The sequence below is a fragment of the Silene latifolia genome, chromosome 9 (assembly GCF_048544455.1).
Source record: "Silene latifolia isolate original U9 population chromosome 9, ASM4854445v1, whole genome shotgun sequence".
In the NCBI taxonomy this organism is placed as follows: domain Eukaryota; kingdom Viridiplantae; phylum Streptophyta; class Magnoliopsida; order Caryophyllales; family Caryophyllaceae; genus Silene; species Silene latifolia.
Window position 1 is genome coordinate 99,274,399 of NC_133534.1, and position 27,230 is coordinate 99,301,628.

Genomic DNA, 27,230 nt, shown 5'->3' on the forward strand with positions numbered 1-27,230 from the left:
CCTAGTGCACAAGGTCAGAGACGACTAAATCCTCCTATGCAGGAGGTGGTAAGAAAAGAGGTACAGAAATTACTTGATCTTTGGTATTATTTTCTCTATTTCGATTCTAAATGGGTCGATCTGTCCAAGTTGTACCTAAAAAGGAGGTACTACAAAGTAGTAAAGAATGATAAAAATGAATTGATTGCTACTAGACTTGTCACAGGATGGAGGATGTGCATTGACTATAGGAAGTTGAACACGGCCACTAAAAAGGACCATTTCCCACTTCCTTACATTGACCAAATGTTAGAGAGATTAGCATGTCATAGTTATTTCTGTTACCTAGATGGCTACTCCGGTTTCTTTCAGATACCCATTCATCCTGAGGATCAGGAAAAGACCACTTTTTTTTGGTGAAAATGTGAATATCATTAAAATCAATCATAATCCACCATACATCATTCCAACCTACAATCAAGCTAAGCTTCTTAATCTATTACATTGATTTTTTGTAACCAAGCCATACATTTCAACTTCCCCTTACCAAAATCTCCTCTTGTCACTCTACAAGTGACCAGCTTCTGAACCTTCTTAACAACACAAGTTGGTTGCAAAATGTCTGACTCCACTCTACACTTGTTCCTACATTCCCAAATGTGGTAAATGAGACCGATATTCTTTGCCATAACCACCGCTTTTTCAAAGAAAGAACAAACATCTCCACCGAATAAGCCAAGCCACCACATCTCCCTGCCACTGGATCTGTAACCAAGCCTGCAGTAGCAGCATGCACTGCAAGCTAAATGGGCATTCAAAAAACAGGTGCCTGTGAGTTTCCATTTGCATCCCACATAAGTAGCACAGTCCAGCAGTACAAATACCAAACTTATTCATCCTATCTTGAGTTAAGAACCTCTGCTGAACAAAAATCCAAGTACTGAAATTATGCTTGGGCACACAAACTCTATTCCAAACTATAGGAGCCCAATCCTTCTTCTGATATGGACCAAGAAGCCAGGTATAACCCTTCTGAATAGTGTAGTTGCCATCCCACGCACCATTCAAAAAACCAGGCTTAAGTAACTCATTAATCTTACAGATTTGTCTCCACGCCCAGCTGGAATTCTGAGAAGGCTCATATAACCACCAATCACATTGCTTTATATAGATGTGATGAACCCACTGAACCCAGAAACTCTCCTTTTTACTATGAATCCACCACGCATATTTGCCAATAAGAGCAGCATTCCACAGTTGACAATTAACTATACCCAATCCACCATGCTCCTTGGGTAAGCAGCAGGTCTCCCAAGCCACAGGAGGAGAATGCTTATACTCTGCAGTCCCTGCCCATAAATAATTCCTGCAGATACTCTCCACCTTGTGAAGCACTCCTTTTGGTAACAGGAAGATCCTAGCCCAGTACACATGCATCTGAGTAAGGACAGCTTTAACCAACACTAGCCTCCCAGCATAGCTTAGATGTTTAGCTCCCCATCCTCGAATCCTTGCTACAATCTTATCCACCACCCTACTACAGTCTGCTATACTCAGTCTTTTATAAGAAATTGGCACACCCAAATATCGAAAAGGGAATTGCCCCAACTTAAACCCTTCAAGCCTGACAAGATTGGTAGCTAGAATGTCATTAACACCATTCAAATATACATCAGACTTGTTCTTATTCATGCATAAACCAGAAGCTTCAGAGAAGGTCATAAAAGCTCTCAGCAAAATAGTGACAGAAGGAATATCAGCTCTGCAGAATAATAAGAGATCATCTGCAAAGGCTAGGTGACTAAGCTTCAAACCCCTACAAAGAGAATGATATCTGAACTCAGGCTTCTCAGTGACAACTCTGAGAATCCTAGAAAAATACTCCAGGCAAATAGTGAAGAGCAAGGGAGACATAGGATCCCCTTGCCTCAGCCCCCGTTTACCCTTAAAATACCCAAACTGGGACCCATTCAAAGAAATGGTGAATGAAGGTGTGGATACACACACCATAATCCATTGGATCATCTGCTCAGGAAACTCTAAGGCAACCAACATATCTCTAAGAAAAGCCCATTCAATAGAGTCCTAGGCTTTTTTGAGATCAATCTTAAGCATTGCCCTAGGAGTGCAAGTTTTCCTCCCATAGAGCCTCACTAAATCTTGACAAATAAGAATATTGTCAACAATCTCTCTATCTTTAATAAAGGCACTTTGATTCATGCTGACAATATCCATCAGAACTCCAGAAAGCCTGCTACAAATGATTTTGGAAATGCATTTGTACATGACATTACAACAAGCAATGGGACGAAAGTCATTGACTGAGGAAGGACAATCCATTTTTGGAATAAGAGTGAGCACAGTGGCATTAACTTGCTGTAACAGTTTACCAGTGGTAAAAAATTCCTTAGCAGCATTAATCACATCACCTCCAATGATGTCATAAGCATCTCTGAAAAACCCAGCAGAATACCCATCTGGACCAGGAGCTTTCTCCACTGGAATAGAGAAGAGAGCTTCCCTAATCTCATCAGCAGTGACCTGCTTAACCATCCCTCTGGCATGCTCAGAACTCACAACCTTGCCATTTTTAACAACAGCTCTACAAACAGGAGTAACCTTTGTAGAACTACCTAGCAAAGCCTGATAGTATTCAACAAAAGCATGTTCAATGGCATTAACCTCAGTACAGTTCACCCCATTCATATCATTAATCCTCAGGACCTTATTTTGGGCACGTCTAGCTTTAATAGTACTATGAAAGTACCTAGTGTTATCATCAGCATAATTGACCCACTGAGTTTTGGCTTTTTGAGCTAAGAAAAGAAGCCTGGCATCATCAAGCTCTTTATAAGAGTCAGCTGCTATTCTCTCCTCATTTTGAAGTTGCACATTCCTAGGATCAGTATGCAACTGCTTTTGAATACTTTCCAGCAACATTTTAGCAACCAAGGCAGAGTTCTCAATGTCCCCATACCTACCATTATTCAATTTTTTCAAAGGATGCTTCAGATACTTAAGTTTTTTGACCACCTGAAACATACAACAACCAGAAATAGTTTGTCTCCAAACATCATTGACTACACTCTTAAACTCGGCATGCTTCCCCCACATATTAAAATACTTGAAGTTACCCTTCCTTCTTTCAATATCAGCTCCTAGCTCAATCAAGCAAGGACTATGATCATAAAGGCCCTCAGGCAAAAAAGTAACAGACCCAGTAGGACCAGTTAGGATCCACTCATCATTGGCCAAAACCCTATCAATCCCATCAAGACCCTAGCATCACCCTTTTGCTTATTGTTCCAGGTGAAGTAGCGCAGAGAGAGACTAAATCATACAAACCACACACATCCACACACAATTCGAAAGCCCTTGACCTCAGCATCAGTCACCTGAGACCCAATTCTTTCATCCATAAACAAAACATTATTGAAGTCTCCCATTACCAGCCAAGGTCCAATAGTATTACTTTTCATATTTATCAGAGATTCCCAAAGAATAGCTCTATCGTCAGTCCGCATTACACCCATACATTAACGAGCGGTGTCCATACAAACCCGGTCACCAAATTAGTAACCCGAGCATGTATGACCTGCAATTCCTTCTTAATGCACTGAACCAAAATCTGAGAAGAGTCCCACAACAACCAAATTCTCCCACTATCCTTAATCTCACTATTATCAATTATTTGCCAAGGCCTACCAAACCCATCCTGAATTCTAGCTTTATTCTTTATTTTGACCCTGGTTTCAACCAGACCAAACAGGCCAATTTTATTAATATGCAAGAATCTCCTAATATCACCTTGCTTATTCCATTTATTAATACCTCGAACATTCCAAAATCCTATATTAACCATTTTGAATAATTGGTGTTCTCCCCTTCCCCATACTATTTAGTAAACTTTGCCTCAGGGATTGCTGTACAACTTCTAACACTGTAGGCCCCCCCTGACTGTTCCCCCTCCCAAATCTAGACAGACGATGGACCAAACTAGCTGGTGAGGCCATTTCCTTGCTTTTGAAAGGGATGGGGGTAATCATCTCATGAGGAGTAACCTGTGGCATAACCACTGTCTCCTGCATAGACTCAACAACCTGCACAGGAACAACAACTGGTTGCACAACTGGTTTCACAGCTGGCTTCACAAGAACCTGAACTTTAGGCCTCCAAACTTTCTGAGCAGGCTTCTTACGAACCTCATCTGCATGCTTCCTACACATAGCTGCATCATGTCCAATGCCAGTACATTGAGAGCACACAAGGGGCTTCCATTCATAAGAAACCGCCTGCTTCTGTATCACATCTTTATCATCAATGAATTCTATCATATCAGGTAAATTATGTCCCATTTTCACTTCCACCATGAATCTAGCATATTCCAAGTATTCCTTCTTCTCAGTAGCACGATAAGGATTGATAGGAGTACCTATCATGCTAACAATCTTAGGTAAAGCTTTCCCCCAAAATTTAAGATCCAAATTATACAATCTCACCCATATTCGCACCAAATCAGGCTTATCCTTCACACACTTCACATCCGGTTGCCAATCTCTAATAATAAAAGGTTTATTATCAAAAAACAACTGTTCAGATTGAAGTACCGTATCCTTATCTTCTTGTTTAGAAAACCGAACAATACATACACCATTGTATTGAAAAGCGACTTTATCAATCGATAAATCCTTCCATACTCTTCTCACATAGCCATCCATAACATGATTAGGAGGATTAGCACCCAAAACAAAGCAGAATACAGACGAAGACCAAAACTCAAGCTCACCTTGGACGTCCCATGTTTCAATTTTAACGCGAGGCTGTTCCAATGGTGCTCCTGTTTTCGCGCCAACTGTTTCCCACTCCATTTCAGGCGTAACAGTAATTTCAGGAACCGCGCTCACCTCCTTGCTCAGATTGAACGAACGAAGTTCCGCAGTCTTAGAACTTTCAGCTGTACTCGCAGTAGCAACAATCTCTCGTAACTCTGTAATATGTATCATATTACTACTATTTTTGTGTTTATTAGTTGATGTACTAGTATTTTTGTGTTTTTGTGGAGTATTAGTATTATTTACATTTCGACGATTTCTCGCCATTGCTGAAGAATCTACGAAAATGTAAGCTTTCTCTCTCTACTCGCTTTCTCTCTCTATAACCGACTGAAAAAGACCACTTTCACTTGTCCATATGGTGTATTTGCTTATAGGAGGATGCCCTTTGGTTTATGTAATGCTCCTGCTACCTTTCAGCGTTGTATGATGGCCATATTTTCTGATTACATAGAGTCTATCATGGAAGTCTTTATGGATGATTTCAGTGTATATGGTGCGATTTTGATGTCTCGCTTGAGAAACTTGACTAAGGTTTTTTGCATAGTCACTGTGAGGAGAGCAACCTTGTTCTCAACTGGGAGAAGTGCCACTTCATGGTTACTGAAGGAGTGGTACTCGGTCATTTGGTGTCAGGTAAGGGCATTCAAGTGGATAAAGCTAAGGTCGAGGTAATTGAGCAACTCCCGTACCCGGTTAATGTTAAAAGTGTGCGTAGTTTTCTTGGTCATGCAGGGTTCTATCGCCGCTTTATAAAGGATTTTTCTAAAATTGCTCAACCTCTAACTCAGCTTCTTCATAAAGATGCTCCTTTTGTGTTTCCGACAAGTGTGTTCAAGCCTTTGACAGATCAAACAAGCACTTATCTCAGCTCCTATTATCCGATCTCCGGATTGGAGCCTTCCTTTTGAGATTATGTGCGATGCCAGTGACTATGCAGTTGGAGTTGTTTTGGGGCAGCGAAAGGACAAGGTGTTACATGCCATTTATTATGCAAGCAAGACTCTCGACGATGCACAAATCAACTATGCTACTACAGAGAAGGAGCTTCTTGCAGTTGTCTATTCTTTAGACAAATTTAGAGCTTATCTTGTTGGTTCTAAAGTTATTGTACACACCGACCATGCACTTTAAAATATCTTTTAACCAAACAAGAGGCTAAACCTAGACTTATTAGATGGATTTTATTATTGCAAGAATTTGATTTGGAAATCCGTGATAAGTCCAGTCTTTGAAAATGTTGTTGCAGATCATTTGTCCAGATTGAGATTCTCAGGAAGAGAGATTTTGCCCATCGATGATTCTTTTCCAGACGATCATCTTCTAGCTGTAGCTGCAAATACCCCATGGTTTGCAGATTATGCCAATTATTTGGTAGGAGGTACGCTTCCTCTTGACTTATCTTATCAGCAGAAGAAGAGGTTCATGCATGATGTGAAGAGGTACTTCTGGGACGATCCCTATCTGTTCCGAGAGTATGTTGATGGTATATACAGACGATGTATCCCAGAGGGTGAGGTACGTGCCATCCTTTCTCATTGTCACTCTTCTTCATATGGTGGTCATCATGGTCCTTCTAGGACATTTGCTAAGGTAATGCAATCGGGTTTTTATTGGCCTACTATCCTTAAGGATGCTACTAACTTTGTCCGTTCTTGTGATGCTTGTCAAAGAACTGGCAATATCTCGCAAAGGCATGAGATGCCTCAAACTGGAATCTCCGAAGTAGAGATTTTTGACGTTTGGGGCATTGATTACCAAGGGTCGTTCCCTACATATTTTGGGAACCAATACATATTAGTAGCTGTAGATTATGTTTCTAAATGGGTGGAGGCAATTGCCACCCCCACTTGTGATGCTAAATCTGTTGTTAAGTTGTTTCAGAAGACTATCTTTCCACGGTTTGGAGTGCCTCGCGCAGTGATTAGTGATGGAGGCACGCACTTCAATGAGCGTCATCTCAATTCCCTCATGAAGAAGTATGGCATTACACACCGAAGAGGACTGGCTTATCATCCTCAAACCAGTGGACAAGTTGAAGTTTCCAACAGAGAGCTGAAGCAGATCTTGGAAAAGGTGGTAAGCAAGAATAGAAAGGATTGGAGTCGGAAGCTCGATGATACTTTGTGGGCTTACCGTACTGCCTTCAAAACGCCGATTGGCACCTCACCTTACCGAGTTGTCTATGGCAAGTCCTGTCATTTACCTGTGAAGCTTGAGTATAGGGCTATGTGGGCCATTAAGGAGCTGAATATGGATCCCTCACTGGCGGGTGAGAAACGACTGATGCAGTTGAATGAGCTGGATGAATTTCGACTGCATGCCTATGATAGTGCTCAAGTATACAAGGAGCGAACGAAGAAGTGGCATGACAAGCATATCTTGCAAAGAGAATTTCATGTTGGTGAGAAAGTTCTCTTGTTTAACTCTCGTTTGCGCTTGTTTCGGGTAAATTGAAGAGTAGATGGTCCGGACCGTTCATCACATCGATGTGAACAAATTTGGGTCGATTACATCGCATTTCGACACGGGAAAGACCTTCAAAGTGAATGGGCAACGCTTGAAAACGTACTATGAAGGTGCTTTCGTGGGGATCATAGAGGCTCTTGACCTCTTCCCCATTAATTCTTCTCACTGATGAAGAATTACGGTCGTGTGGGACCGCAAAAACCAGCGCTACCGAGAGGCAGCTCGGATTTTGTAAATCATTAGTTTGTAATTAGGATTTAAATTCGCGTATTGCTTTTGTTTTTATGTTTCTTTGAACTTTAAGAGGCGAGGAGAGGGTACTTGATATGCTTTCAAGTGTCTTTTGCAGGAATTTTGACGGGATTTGAAGCTATGAGTAACAAACGACGAAGAAAGGAGCCCCAGCCTACTTCCTCGATCGAGTCATTGCGACTCGATCGAGGAACCTATCACTCGATCGAGTCACTGCGACTCGATCGAGGAACTCGCGAGAATTAAGAAAAGTTTAAAACGAGAGTTGGGTAGTCTGAAATTGGATCCTCGATCGAGTCGGATGCGACTCGATCGAGGAACCAAAATAAACCCGGTTCGCGTTTTGTTTTTTGCGGTTTTTGTGTTTAATTGCTCTTATTTCCTTCACTTTCCTTCTTCCTTTTTCGACATAATCCCTGCATACTTCCTCCTCTACTACTCATTCTCTCTATTTTCTTCATCAATCATCATCAAAACTCACTTACAATTTGTGCTTTCTTGCTTATTACTTGATTGAATCATTCTCTTGTGCTTATTTTCTCCATTCTATTGCTTAAACTACCAAGGTAAGTCGCGATTTGGTCTTTGTATGTCTCGAAAATTTGGATTTTTCTTGCTTAAATCTTGAGTTTATTGTATTCAATCTTCCATTGCTAGTATACAATTGCTATTTCCTTGCTTTCTAGCCCCTTACTTGTTGAAATTCATGCCTAATTTGCTAATTTGGGAATTAGGGTTCTTCAAAATCCGGGTAGAAATTTTACATTAAATTGGTTAGAATTGTATTCTATTGCTAGGAATCTTCAATATTTGATACATACTCATGTTCCCCTAAGTTTTTGGATGCTTTCATTGTCATTTGGAGTCTTAAAAATTGATTTTTCGGACCCATGAGTGCCAAAACGGGATTTGTTTTCGACATTGTTGGAGTTTAATTTTCTACTTGCTCTTATGTAGATAATGTCGACTTCCAGGTAAGGAAATAAGCGGACTAGAGAAAGGAGAGCACCGGTTCAACAACCCAAAGTAATTCCTGAGGAGGTTGTGTCTTCAGAGGATGATTTGTCTCCCTTAGACGATTATCCGTTTATCGAATTTCATGACAAAGTGCAGAAGGACAGGTTTGTGTATCTGTTATCCAAGTCTATGAGTGCCACTCGATGTGTTGATAGGAAAATTTTGCGCACTTTGAAGATAGACGACATTATGTTTGGCATGTTTAATGAAATCGGGTTGCAGGGTCTTTTCACGCTCCACGAGTTGTCTTACCCCGCTCTAACTCTTGAATTTCGAGCTCTTATACTTATTTCCCGGTGATCACCTAATCGATTTCGTTTGCTTAATGTTGAACGGTCTTTAACCTTTGGCCGTATTTACGAAATCTTGGAGTTGGATAAGCATACTGAAGGGGACTTGTATGGTGTTGGTGGGTTGTCTGCCGTTCGTTATTTTCCATTGTTTACTGGTTATATGGATGCGGACGTCAGTGCTATGGCTTTGTTAGATGTCCAACATGTCTGTCTTCGTCTGTTTTTGAGGTATCTGAGTTATTTGCTGTATGGTCGGGCTGATAAGAGCAAGACCTCCACTATTGAGGTCTTAATACTTGCTAGTTACTTGAATCCTTTTAGGGAGGAGACATTCCAATTCTCTCCCCCAGCTCTTGTGTGTTCAGCATTTGATAGGGCGATTGGGAGGTACGGGAACCTTGACTGTGGTGCTCTTATCACCAAGATTGCTAGGGCTGTTTGTGACTTTGAGGGTGATGACCCATATGAGCCCATGGCTGACTATGAGCCACTTGTTGATGATGACCACCTTCGCTATGACATTTCCTATATTGATATTAAGAATGGGAAGGACCATTACTAGAGGGTCCGAGGTGAGTCGTACATGCTTCTTCCTTGCGCCCGTTTGCCATCTGTTGACCCCCTCGAGAGAGAGTACGTGGTGCGACCCCCACCCGTTACTTATCCGATTCCCGAGGATCTTTTGGTTACTTTTCCGGGTCTAGCACTACCACCACCACCGGCGGCGCCGAGACGTCGTGCACCCACTACCCATCCGCCGGGTTCCTACCACCCCGCTCCTCCTCCACCTCCTTCCGCCTATCCCACTTCAGGCTATGCTCCAGGTTACCATTTTGATCCCGTCGTTGAACGGGAAGTGAGGATGCATACTGGCATCAACACTGCTTTGTGAGAGAGGAGGATGTGGGAACAGGATGGAGGCTATGACTTTAGCTTCGGGGGATGTATGGCGGTGTGTCACCTTCTTACTACACTACTCCCGGTGACGACAACCGTGTGTTTCATCTTTACGGAGTGACTCCACGAGTTTGGACAGTTTAGCACCGAGTTTGGTGCATTAGGCCGTCCCTTCTACACTCCGTCCGCCCCTCTTAGCCTACTACATTTTCGGGAGGACACCGGCATCCCTTGTTCCCAGAGAGGCCCTTTCGGCCCGGTTTGTCGCTTCTACTTCCACCCTCTCTCATCGGAGGCACTCGTGGTCGAGGCCGTGTTCGGAGACCCACTCGTGGTAGAGGCCGTGGCCGCGTGCTGCGTTCCCGATCCCGAGCTTATGTCCTTATATGCGATATTGATGATTTTAATGATGCTTCCGGAGCCCGATAGTGATGGTGGTCACTACATCCTTCTCTTTCATTTGGTTTGGGGAGGCTCTTTGCATTACATTTGGTATTATCTTTCTTGTTTTGTTTTATTGCATTTCCTTTTTACCCTCTTTCCTTTATTAGTAGTGTCCTATAGGTTCTTTGGATTTTCGTGTGACTTGCTATAACAGAGAGGCGTCACAATGAGGACACTGTGACATTTAGATTTGGGGGAGTGTGTTTATTTCTATTGTGTGCTTTTATTTATTGTTGTGTGAAAAAATTATTAAATCCAAAAACATGTCTTTTGTTTATTTTTGTTTATTTTGAGTCGAGTCTTGGTGAATTGTATAGCAATGATGATAACTTGCTTTGTCTTTGCATTTGAGTCTCATTTAGTTGTCCATGTACGTTGTTTTGACCTGTTAGTTATGATGAACAAAGCTCTTTACTCAAGTCTTGACCGTCACAATATGTCTTATGCCGAGTAGACTTGACTTTATTTTGTTGGTAAACCACTTAAATTTCTGAGGTCTTTAGAGCTTCCTAGGCCGGGAACATTAATAAACCGGTCTCATTGTTATTTAGGCTAATGAGTGTGGTCTCCTTGTGGTATATGTAATATCAAACTGCATAAGTGTGACATTAGTTTCTTAGCTTTTGCGCGTTCATTTGATTAAGTACATGTGGATAGGCGATTCTCATTGTTCAAATAAACCTTACATTACCCAGTTTTGTTAGCCCGTTTGAACCATGTAGCCATTTTATATCCTATTTCTTAGCTACATTCCAGAATTTGCCTACCTTTTTGGGACGATCAGATTGTTTGAGCCTTATTGTTATAGCTACTTTGGTTGGGTTGGGACTTTATTTGTCATGTGGGTAGTAGCTATCTTTTTGTAACAATTGTGTGACCTCTTATGTTGAAAAAGAGAAGTATTATGAAGCAGCTAGAAAAAAAATGAAAGTCTCGAAAGAAAGGAAAAAAAAAAGAAAAAGAAAAGAAAAAAAAAAGAGAAAAAAAAAAGAAGAAAAAGTTTCGAAAAAAAAGAAAAGATTCAAAAGAGAAAAGAAGAGAAAAAATGTATGCTTCATTCAGTTTTGTTAGGAGGTCGTGTGTGGTAATTACTGGAGTCTAATGCACATTTGGAGAGCCTTTACATTTCTCTCATATGTTGTCAAAGTTGAGATTATTTCTCCAGTTGGATGTTTGATTTATTACTTATTAGTTTTGGCTATTGGTCAGAGAGCTGCGACTACCGTCCGAGCCCCACATATCCATACGTGCTTTTGCACAAGCCACTTCTATACCCATGCCACTTTACCACCATTCTGTCCTTGATACATGTACTTGGTCATTTCGTGAATGCGTATTTTGGAGAATCTCTTATCACATTAGATTGCATGCATATCTCATAAGTTGAGTGAGTGTCTTATTTCTTTCTATCTTACATAAATCACCCATTATGAGCGCATGAGTGAAACCGCGAGAATCCGACAAAATAGTCTCGCAAGGTTGAAAAGTGTTTGGTTGAGTCTCGGTATCATGTCACATCTTGAGTAAGAGCTGCGTGAGTCTATTACCCGTGTTTTTTTGAATTTGTTTTATTAGCACAACTTCGGTCATTACTTTGTTATAGATATGGACAGCTGAGTCTTGTATGTGCCTAGACATTTGCTCTGAGTTATTCATTCACCATATGTTTGTTGTTCTTTGTTTGGTCCATTGCTTTGCTTGAGGACAAGCAAAGGTTTGGTTTGGGGAGTTTGATGTATCACTTTCATATATACTTTTATAGCTCCTTTATACCGTTTTTACATACCGTTTCGTGCCTATTATATTATTTATATGCTCTATTTCAATGAATTGTCGAAATCTGCCGCTATTTTGTGTTTTGATGCGAAATGACTCGTTATGAGTATGATCAAGCTAAGATTAGCATGGCGGAGACGGCATAGAAGAATACACGAAGCATGGCACGGGAAACGAGGAATCATGAAGACTAGAAGTCAAAGAAGAGAAGAAGGAACTTGTGAGCTAGTTCCTCGATCGAGTCACTCACGACTCGATCGGCGGTAAATCCTCGATCGAGTCACCTCGACTCGATCGAGGATCCTTCTCAGCGGGTTTATTTCGGAATTTCCTAAAACGTTAATCTTTTGTTATAAATTAAAGACTCGGGTTTTATTGTTAACCTACGATATATTTTGCTAAGTATTGCTAGAAAACTCTCTTAAGAACCCTAATCTTCCTTTTGTATGGTACTAATCTTTCCTCTTTAATTAAATCATTGTTTTATGTTCTTCAATTATTGTTTTCATCTTGCAATTATGTTTTCATCTTTAATCATGTTTGTTGTTGTTATTATAATCATGAGTAGCTAATCCCCTCATCTAGGATGAAGGGGATCTAGGTTAATTAAGAAGGGAAAATCAATTAGTACTATTGATATCATTAAAGTTGTTGTTTGATTGTTGTAATTCTTCTAGTTAATCACTTGAGGCCTGAGTTATTAATTAGTGTAGCGAATCGATCCTATCGCCGACCGGGTTAGAATTGATATAGGCTGCGATAATCAAATAGAAAGTATCTAATAATAGCGACCGCATGTTAGAATCGATCTAAAGGGCATAATAGAGTCGGCCGATCTTATGACCTTAAACAACTTGATAGATTTAGTAATTGATTGATAATCCCCGTCTGATTGACCTAGTGAACCTAATTCCTAGACTTTTAATAATATTGTTATTCATCCTTTATTTATTGCAATTAGTTTGTTAGAATCAACTCAAAACAAAACCCCGAAATTGGTTACTTCTAGACAGTTTAAATACTCTTAGACTAGCTTTTACCGCCTCCCTGTGGATTCGATACCTGTCTTATCGCTAGCTATTCTTGTTAGTCCTGAGATAGTTTTACTTTGATTTGGTAATACGACTTTAGCCACATCAATTTGCTCACGGATTAATTCCGCTGCGAGGTAATTCGATTGTCCTCTTTATTTAGTTTAATTCTAATTTCTAACATGCATATGATCCTGGATATTTGTCTAATAAAATCGTATTAAGGACCGACAAATCCCTTCAGTGGTATCAGAGCTCGTATGCAATGTTAAAATCGAATTTAAGTTGTGAATAGTTCACGATTCGCTTTTATCTAGCGAACATGTCATAATCGGTTTTACGAAGTAATCTGATTTACTTGTGATTTCTGGACACCTGTCAATTATGACATCATGAATGTTACACTTTGTTCCTGAATTGCGGTATAACATGATTATATGCATAGCTTTTGTCTACTTGTGGCATGTCAGATGCTTCTTGAATTTGCTTGGTAAAAGTTTGTTATATACCGTCAGATGCATTGATTATTTTTGACAGTTTGTTGCATCGTGGATTAAATTTGTTTGGTCACATGCCTCTTTGTTAATTGTAATATATGATATTATAATTTATGTTTTTGTGTGTTAATGTTGTTAACATGTATGAATTTAATTTGACTTTAATTAAATCCTTTAATTGGGTGACTAATTTGATTAGTCTAATTTAAATCTCAATATATATTTGATATATGTTGTTGCCCTTAAATTCATATTTATTTGCGTCTAATTTTATAAGATTAAATTAGAGAACACGATTTATGGAAATTGTTTCGTAAATATTGTTCATCAGTTCTGAGTGGTCGGATTTTGATGAAAAAGTAGTGTTTTTCGCATGTAAACTCCATTCTAAACAGGACTGCAAAGCATGGTCTGCGTTTTAAGGCCGAATTCGAAAGAGTTTTGGGCAGTTTATGATTTAACAATTAGAAATTTTAATATTTTATTAATCTATCTTGAGATTATGTTTATCATATGTCTTTGTTTTAATTTGAGACATGATAATGTTGATTCCTTTATGTATGAGATGCATATAATATATATTTGTTCATTAGTATGCATTCATAATTGACATATATGTTTAATCCCTCAATTTGAATATTAAGTTTATGCCTTTCCCAGCTAATGACTGTAATAAACTTATATCATCAAGTGATGGGTCAGCCAAAGTAGAGAATTCTGGTTATGTAAGTTGAACAGGTGGATAACAGTTATCCACACATGTAGGTTAGTTGTCTTAACAAAATTTTTCAAAACAGTTTTGAACTTTGAGGCATGTAGTTAAAATTCATATGATGATTATTTAACAAACTGAGAGTTGTATATGAGATGCAATTAACATAGAGATGTTTACCTTAATCCTTATAATTTGGGCGATGAGCCAAAGCTCACTTAAGTTATAGGTATTTGGGGTCTTGGAATATTGTATGTGTATGAGGGTTACATGTACAATTTTATTAACTTAGATTGTTTAGGATTCATTTGTTGCATATTTTAACATGTTACTTATACTTGCATATTTATATTGTTGTAGATAATGTCTCATACCACCAATTCATTTTCTCTCCGTTCCCTCCTTGATAAGGAAAAGTTGAATGGTTTAAACTTCTTGGAATGGTATCGCAATTTGAGAATTGTTCTCAAACAGGAGAAAAAGGTATATGTCCTTGAGAAGGAATTGCCTAAGAAACCAGATAGTAATGCCCATACCACCGCTAAGAAAGCGTGGAAAGAGCATTCTGATGCTAATACTGATGTTTGTTGTCTGATTCTTGCCACCATGAACTCTGAGCTTCAGAAGCAATATGAGAACATGGAGTCGGCATATGAGATTGTTGAAAACCTGAAAGCTATGTTTCAGGAGCAAGCTAGAATCGAAAGGTATAATCGTTAAGGCTATCTTTTTGATGTAAAATGGGAAAAGATGAGCCTGTTAGTCCACATGTCATAAAAATGATAGGTTATTTTGATAACCTTGAAAGACTTGATGCTGGAATAAGCCAACAGTTGGCTACTGATATTGTGCTTCAGTCCTTGAATCCAAGTTATAATGATTTTATTTTAAATTATAATATGCATAACTTGGACAAATCTCTGAAAGAATTGCATAGGATGCTTAAGACAGCTGAGCCTAGCATTAAGAAAGCTCCTACCTCTAATGTTCTAATGATACAGAAGGGAAATGGATTTAAAAATCAAGGTTTAGATAAGGGTAAGGGTAAGAGTAAGGCAAATATCGCCAAACTCAAACCTAAGCCCAAGTCAGTAAAGGGTAAGCCCTCTAAAGATGTCTGTCATTATTGTAATGAAAGGGACATTGGAAGAGGAACTGCAAAGGTACTTGGAAGATGTGAAGAATGGAAGTGTTGCTTCCATTTCAGGTATTCATGTTATAGAAGTAAATGTTACTACTCGTTGTTCTACTTCTTGGGTATTAGATACCGGTTGTGGCTCTCACATTTGTTGTAATGTGCAGGAACTAAAAAGGAGTAGATCATTGGCAAAAGGTGAAGTGGACCTACGTGTGGGCAATGGAGCAAGAGTTGCTGCTTTAGCTGTAGGAACATTTCATTTATCGTTGCCTTCTGGCTTAGTTTTAGAACGAAATAATTGTTATCATGTACCTGCCATTAGCAGGAATATTATTTCTGTTTCGTGTTTGGACATGAACGGTTTTGATATTCGAATAAAAGACAAATGTCGTTCTATTATGCGTAATGGTATTTTATATGGTCAAGCTCATATTGTTGATGGACTATATGTTCTAAATTTAACTAAGCATGTCTATAACATTAATGCCAAAAGATTAAAAACTAATGATTCTAATCCTACTTATCTCTGGCACTGTCGTTTGGGTCATATAAATGAGAAACGGGTACAAAAGCTTCATAAAGATGGACTTTTGGATTCATTTGATTTTGAATCATTTGAGAGATGTGAGTCTTGTTTGTTTGGCAAAATGACAAAAACGCATTTTACTGGTCACAGTGAGAGGGCGACTGATTTATTAGGCCTTATACATTCTGATGTTTGTGGCCCAATGAGCCATACTGCTAGAGGTGGTTTTCAGTATTTCATAACATTTACTGATGATTTCAGTAGATATAGTTATGTTTACTTGATGAAACACAAGTCTGAATCCTTTGAAAAATTCAAAGAATTTCAGAATGAGGTGCAAAATCAGCTTGGCAAGACAATTAAAGCTTTACGATCTGATCGTGGAGGAGAATACTTGAGCCAAGAGTTTGGTGATCATCTTAGAGGTTGTGGAATCGTTTCACAACTAACTCCACCAGGAACACCACAATGGAATGGTGTGTCTGAGAGGAGGAATCGGACCTTACTTGATATGGTTCGGCCTATAATGAGTCATGCTAGTCTTCCAATTTCATTTTGAGGTTATGCACTTGAAACCTCTGTGTTCACACTTAACAGGTGTCCATCAAAGTCGGTAGAAAAGACGTCATATGAGATATGGACTGGAAACGTTCCTAAGATGTCTTTCTTAAAGATTTGGGGTTGCGAGGCTTTTGTAAGGAAGTTAATTCCTGAAAAACTTGGCACCAAATCCGACAAATGCTTCTTTGTAGGGTATCCGAAGGAGACTAAAGGGTACTATTTCTACTGTTGGGGTTGGTGTCCTTAACAGTTAGTGCAAGGACTTATAAATCTCTAAAAGGATCAAAGGGTATACTTTTGTATCATAATCAGTTGGTCCACGTTTATCAATAACGGTTGGCTTGCTAGATAAGTTTGACGTTATTGTCATACAGATGGCGGTGATCAACTGGTCCCTAAAAGTCACACCTATAGGATACGTTTGAGAGATGTGACGGTATGAAAATACAGTCATGTAGATGCCAAATTTGACTAACCAGTTAGTCCGAGTTATTTGACTAATAATAAGTCAAAATGTGATGTTGAGATATGTTATTTAATACGGATTAAATAATAATGGCTAAGGCGAATTAAGCAGTTAATTCGTAAATTGAATATAAGCGTTTTATATTTAATTAAATGTATATTGAATATAATTATACAATATCGTTTTTGTCGGACATGTATTAATGTTTCAACTAATCCGTATTATTAGTTGATGCTTTAATAACCGATAACCGATGACGATTTATAACAAAACCGCGTCATATACATTTTAGCGATTTCTGAACCAGGACCATGAGCTAATTCAAAAGGAAGTGGAAGCCCACTTCCCAAGGCCCCTCTCGGTTTGGCCGAGATTAGAAGAACAAAAGGAGAGCTTCTCCTCTTGCTTAACCTAATCATCATTAGTGAAAAACAATTAGGGTTTCAAAGGCAACTTTCTCTCGAAATTCCTAGATCTCACATCGTAAAACCTCACAAGAGCTTTCTCAATATTGCAAGTCAATTAGAAAGCATTTCTAGCACAAGGGCATAGTCTCAGACGGTCTTGGGTGCAACAATTAGGAGGGAATCTCTGTTGATTTCTGTTCTTTACGCCGCACTACAAAGGACCCGAGGTTGATTCTTTATCTTTGTCGTTTCTATATTGTATTTCGTTTATGACTATATTTCACATGTTAAATTTACGTTATAGTCCTAAATTTAAAGGGTCTTATACGGATATTACCCCACAAGTGGTATCAGAGCGAGGCCACGTAAATTTTCATTGTGATTTTTCATAAATCGATTTGAAACGATTTTGTTTTTGTCTTAAAAACCGTGCGGCATCAGCCTATTTCTCACGGCAGAAATTTTTTTTTTGGCTGTTGCATTTTTGTGTTTTGTCAACCGTGTCTTGTGTTTACACTACGATCGGTTTTTGTCCGTTGCATATTGTTATTTTACACGATCATTATAGCAATATGTTAATGTTTTGCAATTTGTTGATTTAATTTTACACGATTTTGATCAAAATTGCAATATGTTTTGTTTTGACAAACTGTTTCACGAGGGTTTTACATTTCCAGAAATTTTTGTACTCGATCGAGCAAGTTTTTAATCGATCGAGTGGTTTTTCTATCTTGTTTTTACTCGATCGAGTCCTTGCTGCACTCGATCGACCACTTTTAAAACCCTGACTGCTCGATCGAGACCTCCTCGTACTCGATCGAACAGTGTTGCTAATAAAAGTACTCGATCGACCTCCAGTTTAGTCGATCGAGCACTTTCTGTTTGGCAATCCTCTCGATCGACTAGCGATTCGATCGATCGAGCTCTTTATTCCCGATCGAGCACTTATGTCACTTTGGATCGAGTGATTTTTGGTTTGGCGACTTTGAAAATTTATCCTTTTGTTTTAAATTTTCTTTTGGCCTTAATATGTACTTTATATGACGGATCTGTACACTCGCTATGATTGTGAAACGGTTCACACACGTACCATTAAGTTATTTTAAGCGTATTTAAAGTAACGGATTGTATTAGATTAAAATTAAATTGATAGAAGCGGTTTTATCACATGAATTTTAATCATTAAAAGGTGGTTTGGATAATTTAACATAATTACGGAATTATGTCACGAATAAATTTGTTTTAGTTGATGCATTTTCTTTTATCGTTGATTTGAATGCTGTGAATGCTTTATATTACGTATTTATTTATTTTACAAACGGTTGTAACTTAGTGTGGCCTTAGTAGAACGTGTTACCGTAATGATGGAACACGGTCTTGGTTGTATTTTGAGATCTCGTATCTCCGTTTTTGATTTTTCACTTGTAATTACAGTTTTTAATTAGAATGTAAATAGGTTTATATTTTGTAATTTTAATTGTAATTTTTGAGAAGACTAAAGAAGGAGACCGGATGCTCACTCCCGCTACATGGATCAAGATGGAACATCAAGACAAGCTTCTCGGGTCCAACGGTGGATTCCAAAGTTGTTTTATGTTTCTTTTATTAGGATAGGCCACACTAGGAATTTTTATTTACGTATTGCATTCTTTTATTTATTTTTCGCAACGATAATATGCATCATATTCCGCCTAAAAACCAAACCACCTATTTATTGCATGAAAACTGACACATATAGAGGTCACGAGTTAGTTTTCTTTGACATTCTTATGTCACATGATTTTAAGCCATCACCCAAATTAATTCATTCACGCAGACGCTAGTTATTCGTTCACTTAAAATGAATTAAAATTAAGTTGATGGGATCTTCCTCGTATAAACCAAAATTGAGAATGGTCTTTATAGGTCAAACTCCAATGAGTCCCTTCTTCGTCGGTAGGCATAATATGACCCCTTCTACGTCGGGTAAGTTGGAACCGATTGACCTATTTTATCTCAACACTATGGTCACTCGTACGATCCCGTGATTATGGTGGACTATAGATAGGATTTACGGAAATCTATCGACCAAGAGTTCTTACGGAAGAATTAGCTAAACAGTTGGCTTATCAATTTACGGAAATTGAGTCTTGGGATCACTTGTATCATTCTTGAGGGAGATCAATTATGCAAGTGCGAGAGTCTACATGTTAAAATGTATTTTAAAATAGACTTAAATCACCTCGATGAGTTGCTTATTTCGTTTTGTTTTTCTTTCTTTTTCGGTGTAGATCACGAATTTTAAAGCGCTAATAACAAATGGCTGGTTCTACGATAACCCAATGCCAAGTGCCACATTGGACCGTGAGTCCCGGCTTCGGATCTTCATGAATCAGATGAATCAGTCCACTCGATTGAAGAATGATGGATCAAACTTCGCGGACCGGGAGGCGGCATTACGGAATCTGCCGCCGGCGACGGAAGCTCAAATATCTATTAGAGCCCATCCCGGCAAACCCAGGTCCCATGGCTAGAGAGCTTTGAAATCACCAAGTTTAATGATTTCGTATGGAAGCGGGTGCGATTAAAAACGTACTCATTTTTGCAATGGAACCCAATTTGCGGAAACGCTTCATAGCCCATGGTGCAAACAAGATTTTCACCACGCTCACTAAGGAATTCTCGAAAGCACCGAGAATCGTGACCTATGAGCATACCACTCGCTTCTTTGATGCGAGACTCCGAAAGGGCCAACCCGGTTAGCCCACACATTCTCAAAGCATGATTGAGAATGTCGAGAAGTCGGAGACCTTTGATTGTAAGATCGCGAGAACATTGTGATCGACCGCATGCTTCACTCACTCCACGATGGTTTTTCGCAATTTAGAGCGAATTACTATATGAATGATTTGAAGAAAAGTCCCCATGAACTGCACTCCCTTCTCGTACAGACCGAGAAGGACATGAAGTTCAGTGGGAGCTTGAAACAGGATGTTCTCGTTGTGACAAACAAGGGGAAAGGTAAGGGCAAAGCTCGTGCAAACCTAAAAGAGGTAAACCGCAAGTTCAAGAAGTCGGGTTCGGGTAAGAGTGGGCCTGGTGAGTCGAGCACCTCATCAGGCACGACAAAGAGCAAGAATGAAAACATGGAATGCCATCATTGCCACAAGACTGGGCATTGGAGGCGTACATGTCCTGTTTATCATGAGGACTTAAAGGCAGGTCGTGTTAAACCTGTTGGTATGTCTTCATCTTCTTCTACTTTTATTCATATGATTGAGATTAACCACGCAAGTTACGGAACTTGGGTACTTGATCCTGGTTGTGGTTCTCATCTGTGTAATCATGTGCGGGGCTCGAAACATCGAACCCCTCGTAAAGGGTGAGGTGGACCTGCGTGTTGGGAATGGAGCAAGAGTGGCTGCCATCTCAAAGGGGACATATGTGATCCAGCTTCCTAGCGGATTTGAGTTGTCATTATATGACTGCTATTATGTACCTAGTCTTTCGAAAAACATTATTTCAGTTTCTGCACTCGATAAACTTGGTTTTTCATTTGTAATAGAGAATAATTCTTGCATTTTCTCATTACACAATATGATTTATGGCAAGGCAGTCTCCATGAATGGAATTTATGTTTTAGACCAGACCAGCGAAATATTACACGTAATGAATAAAAAGTTAAAGGTTGGTGACAAAGATCAAACGTATCTATGGCACTGCCGTATTGGACACATTAATGAGAAACGCGTAAAACAACTCATCAAGATTGGAGCTATCTCGGCCTTTGATTTTCAATCATTTGGCACGTGTGAATCATGTCTCATCGGTAAGATGACTCGTATTTCCTTCAAAGGTGTTGGAATGCGCGCTGCTGACCTATTAGGACTCATACACACGGATGTGTGTGGACCTATGTCAATCAACGCACGAGAAGGCTATAGGTATTTCATCACTTTCACGGACGATTTAAGTAGATATGGCTATGTCTACTTAATGAAGCACAAAAGTGAATCCTTTGAGAAATTCAAGGAATACCAGAATAGGGTACAGAACCTATTGGGTAGAAAGATTAAAACACTGCGTTCGGATCGTGGTGGCGAGTATCTTTCTCACGAGTTTGATCAACACCTAAAGGACTGTGGGATTGCCCTACAGTTAACTCCACCTGGAACACCTCAATTGAATGGTGTGTCCGAACGGAGAAATCGAACACTACTTGATATGGTTCGATCCATGATGAGTCACACCGTGTTGCCTCATTGTGGGGTTATGCTCTTCTGTCATTTGCTCTAATACTTAATCGAAGTCCGTCTAAAGTGTTGACAAGACTCCATATGAACTATGGAAGGGAACGGTCCCTAACTTGTCCTTTATACGGGTTTGGGGCTGCGAGGCTTATGTCAAGTGGAGACACGAGGATAAGCTCGGCCCGCGATCGGTCAAGACATACTTTATAGGTTATCCTAAAGGAACACTTGGTTATTACTTCTATTCGCCAACCGAACAACGTGTTTTTGTTGCGGCTAGTGCGACATTCTTAGAGAAGGAATTTCTCGAGAATGCAAAGAGTGATAGAACCTTCGAACGTCGGAGATTCGAGAACCAAGTACCGAGCAACTATTGGAGGAACCTATTCCTTCAATCCCATTGCAGTTAACATTCCGAGGAACCTAGGAGGTCGGGAAGAGTCTCTATTCCTCCGGACAGATACATTGGTATGGTCGAGGAACATGACATAGATGACGTTCTACTCTTAACGAGTAGTGAACCCGCAACCTATAAAGGTGCCATGACTAGTTCCGACTCAAAGCTATGGCTTGAGGCCATGCAATCCGAGATGGACTCTATGTATGAGAACAACGTATGGGATCTTGTTGACTTACCTGCTAAGGTTCGTCCCCTTCAATGCAAATGGCTTTACAAGATAAAGTATTCTGTGGAAGGTCAACAAGATATCTACAAAGCACGACTAGTTGCTAAAGGTTTCACCCAAGTGCCAGGTTTGCACTACGATGAGATTTTTGCACCCGTAGTCATGCTGCGTTCCATTCGGATTATCTTAGCGATTGCCGCTTTTCATGACTATGAAATTTGGCAAATGGACGTGAAAACCGCCTTCTTAAACGACTTTTTGGAGGAAGAGTTGTACATGGTACAACCCGAAGGTTTCATCGATCCAGAACATCCTAAGAAAGTGTGCAAGCTTAAGCGTTCCATTTATGGACTTAAGCAAGCATCTCGGAGTTGGAATCATCGCTTCGACCAAGTGATTAAAGAGAATGGATTCACTCGATCGGTCGAGGAACCATGTCTATATATCAAGTCGAGTGGGAGCAAGATTATTTTCCTAATATTGTATGTTGATGACATACTCCTGATTGGGAATGACATACCTCTCTTAACTTCGGTGAAAGTATGGTTGAAAAACCATTTCCAGATGAAAGATCTGGGTGAGGCACAAAGAATTCTAGGCATCCGTATCTATCGAGATAGATCACGACGGATGTTATCTCTCGATCAGAGTCTTACATAGACAAAGTCCTAGAGAGATTCAAAGATGACTAACTCCAAGAAGGGGTTTCTTCCTATGGCTCCAGGGGTGCATTTGAGCAAGTCTCAGTCACCAGAGACACCGGAAGAGAAAGAGCGCATGACACGGATTCCTTATGCCTCGGCTATAGGATCAATCATGTATGCCATGATATGCACACGTCCGGACGTGGCATATGCATTGAGTATGACAAGTCGATTCCAACAGCATCCAGGTGAATCACATTGGCTGGCTGTCAAGAACATTCTTAAGTACCTACGGAGGACTAAAGATTGGGCATTGACTTATGGAGGCGATCAAAAGCTATGCGCAACCGGATTCTGTGAGATGCTAGCTTCCAAACGGATCGTGATGACTCGAAATCTCGGTCGGATTCGTTTTTACTCTTAATGGCGCTGCAGATCGGTGGAAGAGTTCCAAACAAACTGTTATAAAGCAGATTCTACGACCGAGTCCGAGTACTATGCCGCGTCCGAAGCTACAAAGGAAGCGATATGGATGCGTCAATTCTTACATGGGCTATCTGTAGTGCCTAGTTCGAATGACCCGATCACCATCTATTGCGACAATAGTGGTGCCATCTTCCAAGCTAAGGAGCCTAAGTCTAGCAACAAGTCTAGACATGTACAACGGAAAGCTCATCTAATCCGAGATTACGTGGAGCAAAAGGAAGTAGTGATAGAAAAGATTGCTACGATGATAACATAGCAGATCCTTTCACTAAACCATTACGACAAGATAAGCATGAAGGGCACGTTAATTCCATGGGAATTAAACGTGTTCCTAAGTTGTAGTACTCTTTTATGGATTAGATTCATTCTCTTTTGTACTCTATACGACATCATCGTTTTGATATTTATATATTTTGTTTTTCATGTGGATTTGTACGACAAATTTTGAACACCACAAAGTGAATTGAACAAACATTATATTTTTGGTCCTTAATTGCCCACATGAGTGATAACTCGGCAATTATTTTGTGACGTTGTTTGATGGTGGGTTCAACGAGCCATAAGCCAACCGGTTGGTGACCAATCACGGAGGCGAGTTATACGGATATCTCGTAGGACACAATTGTGACATCGACGTGGAGTCCTAAATGTTTTATAACATTCATTGCCCGGTCGTGGATAGGACTTCCATGGTGATCCTAAGAGTCGATTCTTTTGACTATCGATTGTCTCTTGAGACTACGGCAGATTTTGGGTGACTTTGGTTTCTTTCTCACGGTCATCCGTAACAGGGGGCCAAGTAGATTTTTTTTCGGGTCATTTCATGTCGTGCTTAGATCGGAAGGAGTCGAGTTGAAGGAAATATTCAGCCTTTATCGGGTACTCGATATTTCTCAGGGCCACTCGAGGAGTCAGAATCGAAATGCATGGCCATGCTCGGATACGGATTCGTTTTATCGGTTAAGTTACTCTCTAGTCGGGGAAACCACTCTAGATACGGATCGATTGTAAAATACGACCTTTGCGGATCCGGATCTGCAAATTGTTTTACATTGAGTGGGAGAAATTTTAAATGAATATGAGAATCGGTTATCGCACATACACTTGTACGGACAAGTGGGAGTCATTGGAGAGCCTGTGTCCTCCGGTTAGTGCGGATAACGTCATTGCACATACACTTGTACGGACAAGTGGGAGCTTGTTGGGGTTGGTGTCCTTAACAGTTAGTGCAAGGACTTATAAATCTCTAAAAGGATCAAAGGGTATACTTTTGTATCATAATCATTGGTCCACGTTTATCAATAACGGTTGGCTTGCTAGATAAGTTTGACGTTATTGTCATACGGATGGCGGTGATCAACTGGTCCCTAAAAGTCACACCTATAGGATACGTTTGAGAGATGTGACGGTATGAAAATACAGTCATGTAGATGCCAAATTTGACTAACCGGTTAGTCCGAGTTATTTGACTAATAATAAGTCAAAATGTGATGTTGAGATATGTTATTTAATACGGATTAAATAATAATGGCTAAGGCGAATTAAGCGATTAATTCGTAAATTGAATATAAGCGTTTTATATTTAATTAAATGTATATTGAATATAATTATACAATATCGTTTTTGTCGGACATGTATTAATGTTTCAACTAATCCGTATTATTAGTTGATGCTTTAATAACCGATAATCGATGACGATTTATAACAAAACCGCGTCATATACATTTTAGCGATTTCTGAATAGGACCATGAGCTAATTCAAAAGGAAGTGGAAGCCCACTTCCCAAGGCCCCTCTCGGTTTGGCCGAGATTAGGAGAACAAAAGGAGAGCTTCTCCTCTTGATTAACCTAATCATCATTAGTGAAAAACAATTAGGGTTTCAGTGCAACTTTCTCTGAAATTCCTAGATCTCACATCGTAAAACCTCACAAGAGCTTTCTCAATATTGCAAGTCAATTAGAAAGCATTTCTAGCACAAGGGCATAGTCTCAGACGGTCTTGGGTGCAACAATTAGGAGGGAATCTCTGTTGATTTCTGTTCTTTACGCCGCACTACAAAGGACCCGAGGTTGATTCTTTATCTTTGTCGTTTCTATATTGTATTTCGTTTATGACTATATTTCACATGTTAAATTTACGTTATAGTCCTAAATTTAAAGGGTCTTATACGGATATTACCCCACATCTACAACCCATCTGAGGGAAAAGTGTTTGTAGCTCGGTATGGTGTCTTTTGGAAAAAGAATTTATTTCCAAAGGAACCAGTGGGAGTAGAGTTGATCTCGAAGAAATTCAAGAGACACAGGAAATTCCTCCACCTGATGAGGAGGAACAATGTTTAGATTTACAAAGAGTTGTAGTTTCTACTCCTGTGGAACCCGCTCTACGTAGATCTGAAAGATCTAATTTTGGTAAGGATCCCGTAAGATATGGGTTCCTAGTGACTGAGCATCGTGATCTACTTTTGGTAGAGAATGATGAACCAAGGTCATATAAAGAAGCAATGATGGGCTCTGACTCCGAAAAATGGCTTGAGGCCATGAAAACCGAAATGGAATCCATGTACCATAATCAAGTATGGACTTTGGTTGATCCACCTGATGGTGTTAAAACCAACGAGTGTAAATGGGTCTTCAAGAAGAAGATTGACATGGGTGGAAATGTGGATATATATAAGGCGTGACTGGTAGCTAAATGTTTCAAGCAAATTCATGGGATTGACTATGATGAAACCTATTCTCCAGTAGCGATGCTTAAGTCCATTCGGATTCTCCTAGCAGTTGCTGCATTTCATGATTATGAAATTTGGCAAATGGATGTGAAAACAGCTTTCCTTAATGGAAATCTGCAAGAGGATGTATACATGACACAACCTGAAGGTTTCACAACACATGCTGGGAAGATTTGCAAGCTTCAACGATCCATTTATGGATTGAAGCAAGCATCTAGGAGTTGGAATCTTCATTTTAATCAGGCAATCAAAGAGTTGGTTTCCTTAGAAACGAAGAAGAACTATGTGTGTACAAGAAGAATAGTGGGAGTGCAGTTGCATTTCTGGTTCTTTATGTCGATAACATTCTCCTTATGGGAAACGATATTCCAATGCTACAATCCGTTAAAGATTGGCTTGGAAGTTGTTTTTCCATGAAGGATATGGGTGATGCAGCTTACATCTTGGGTATTAGGATCTATAGAGATATACCTAACAGACTTATTGGTCTGAGTCAAAGCAGTTATGTAGATAAGGTGATTCGACGTTTCAATATGATTGATTCCAAGAAAGGTTTCTTGCCTATGTCTCATGGCATTACTCTTAGCAAGACTCACTGTCCTTCGACACCTGATGAGCAAGAGCGCATGAGAAAGATCCATATGCTTCCGCCATAGGTTCTATCATGTATGCCATGTTATGCACTCGTCCTGATGTAGCTTGTGCATTGAGTATGACGAGTAGATACCAAAACAATCCCGGTGAAGGTCACTGGACAGTAGCTAAGTATAACACCCCATTTATTCAGGAGCCTTTAGCAAGACATTCCCAAATAAATAGTACTGTTACCATCTCGGTTGCCCGAGGTAGTAAATAACAAAGTACAACAAACCAAAGTACTTTAAATATAAAATTTAACGAATAAGAGTTTTATTATAATTTAACCCAACTAAATAAACTTAATATGAAATTAATTACAACTCGCAGAGGAAATTATATAAACTGAAATACTAAGACTATATGATCAAGACTTCTAAGTAGACTGGCAGAAATCCTCACGCATCCCCATGAGCTCCCAAGTCAGCTAACTCAAATACCTGTCAGTCAATCTGCTCCCCAATAATTGGTTCATCACAGGTGTTTAACGAATACACGGTCAACCCAACGGTTGAGTAGGGACTAACTAAACAACACAATAAAAAAATACTGAAAATAAATAAGATATAAATAAAGACAA

At 39.6% G+C, this 27,230-nt stretch overlaps 1 protein-coding gene across 1 annotated transcript; it reads right to left on the bottom strand.

Annotated features, from left to right (window-relative positions):
* Window positions 1-2,064: 2,064 nt before the first annotated feature.
* On the bottom strand, window positions 2,065-5,078 carry LOC141601396 (uncharacterized). Its single transcript, XM_074421672.1, has 4 exons — window positions 3,892-5,078; window positions 3,540-3,725; window positions 3,360-3,450; window positions 2,065-3,258 (listed from the first exon to the last, which is right to left on the bottom strand). The coding sequence occupies exons 1-4, from the start codon at window positions 5,076-5,078 to the stop codon at window positions 2,065-2,067; spliced, it is 2,658 nt and encodes an 885-aa protein (XP_074277773.1).
* Between the last annotated feature and the right edge of the window lie 22,152 nt (window positions 5,079-27,230).

What these genes read in the sequence shown, in the direction of transcription:
- LOC141601396 (XM_074421672.1), bottom strand. Translation starts at nt 5,078, where the DNA reads ATGGCGAGAAATCGTCGAAATGTAAATAATACTAATACTCCACAAAAA. An exon ending in GTTACTAATTTGGTGACCGG is followed by an intron (nt 3,451 to 3,539) that starts GTTTGTATGGAC and finishes AAATATGAAAAG; the next exon opens with TAATACTATTGGACCTTGGC. An exon ending in CTCAGGTGACTGATGCTGAG is followed by an intron (nt 3,259 to 3,359) that starts GTCAAGGGCTTT and finishes GGGTGATGCTAG; the next exon opens with GGTCTTGATGGGATTGATAG.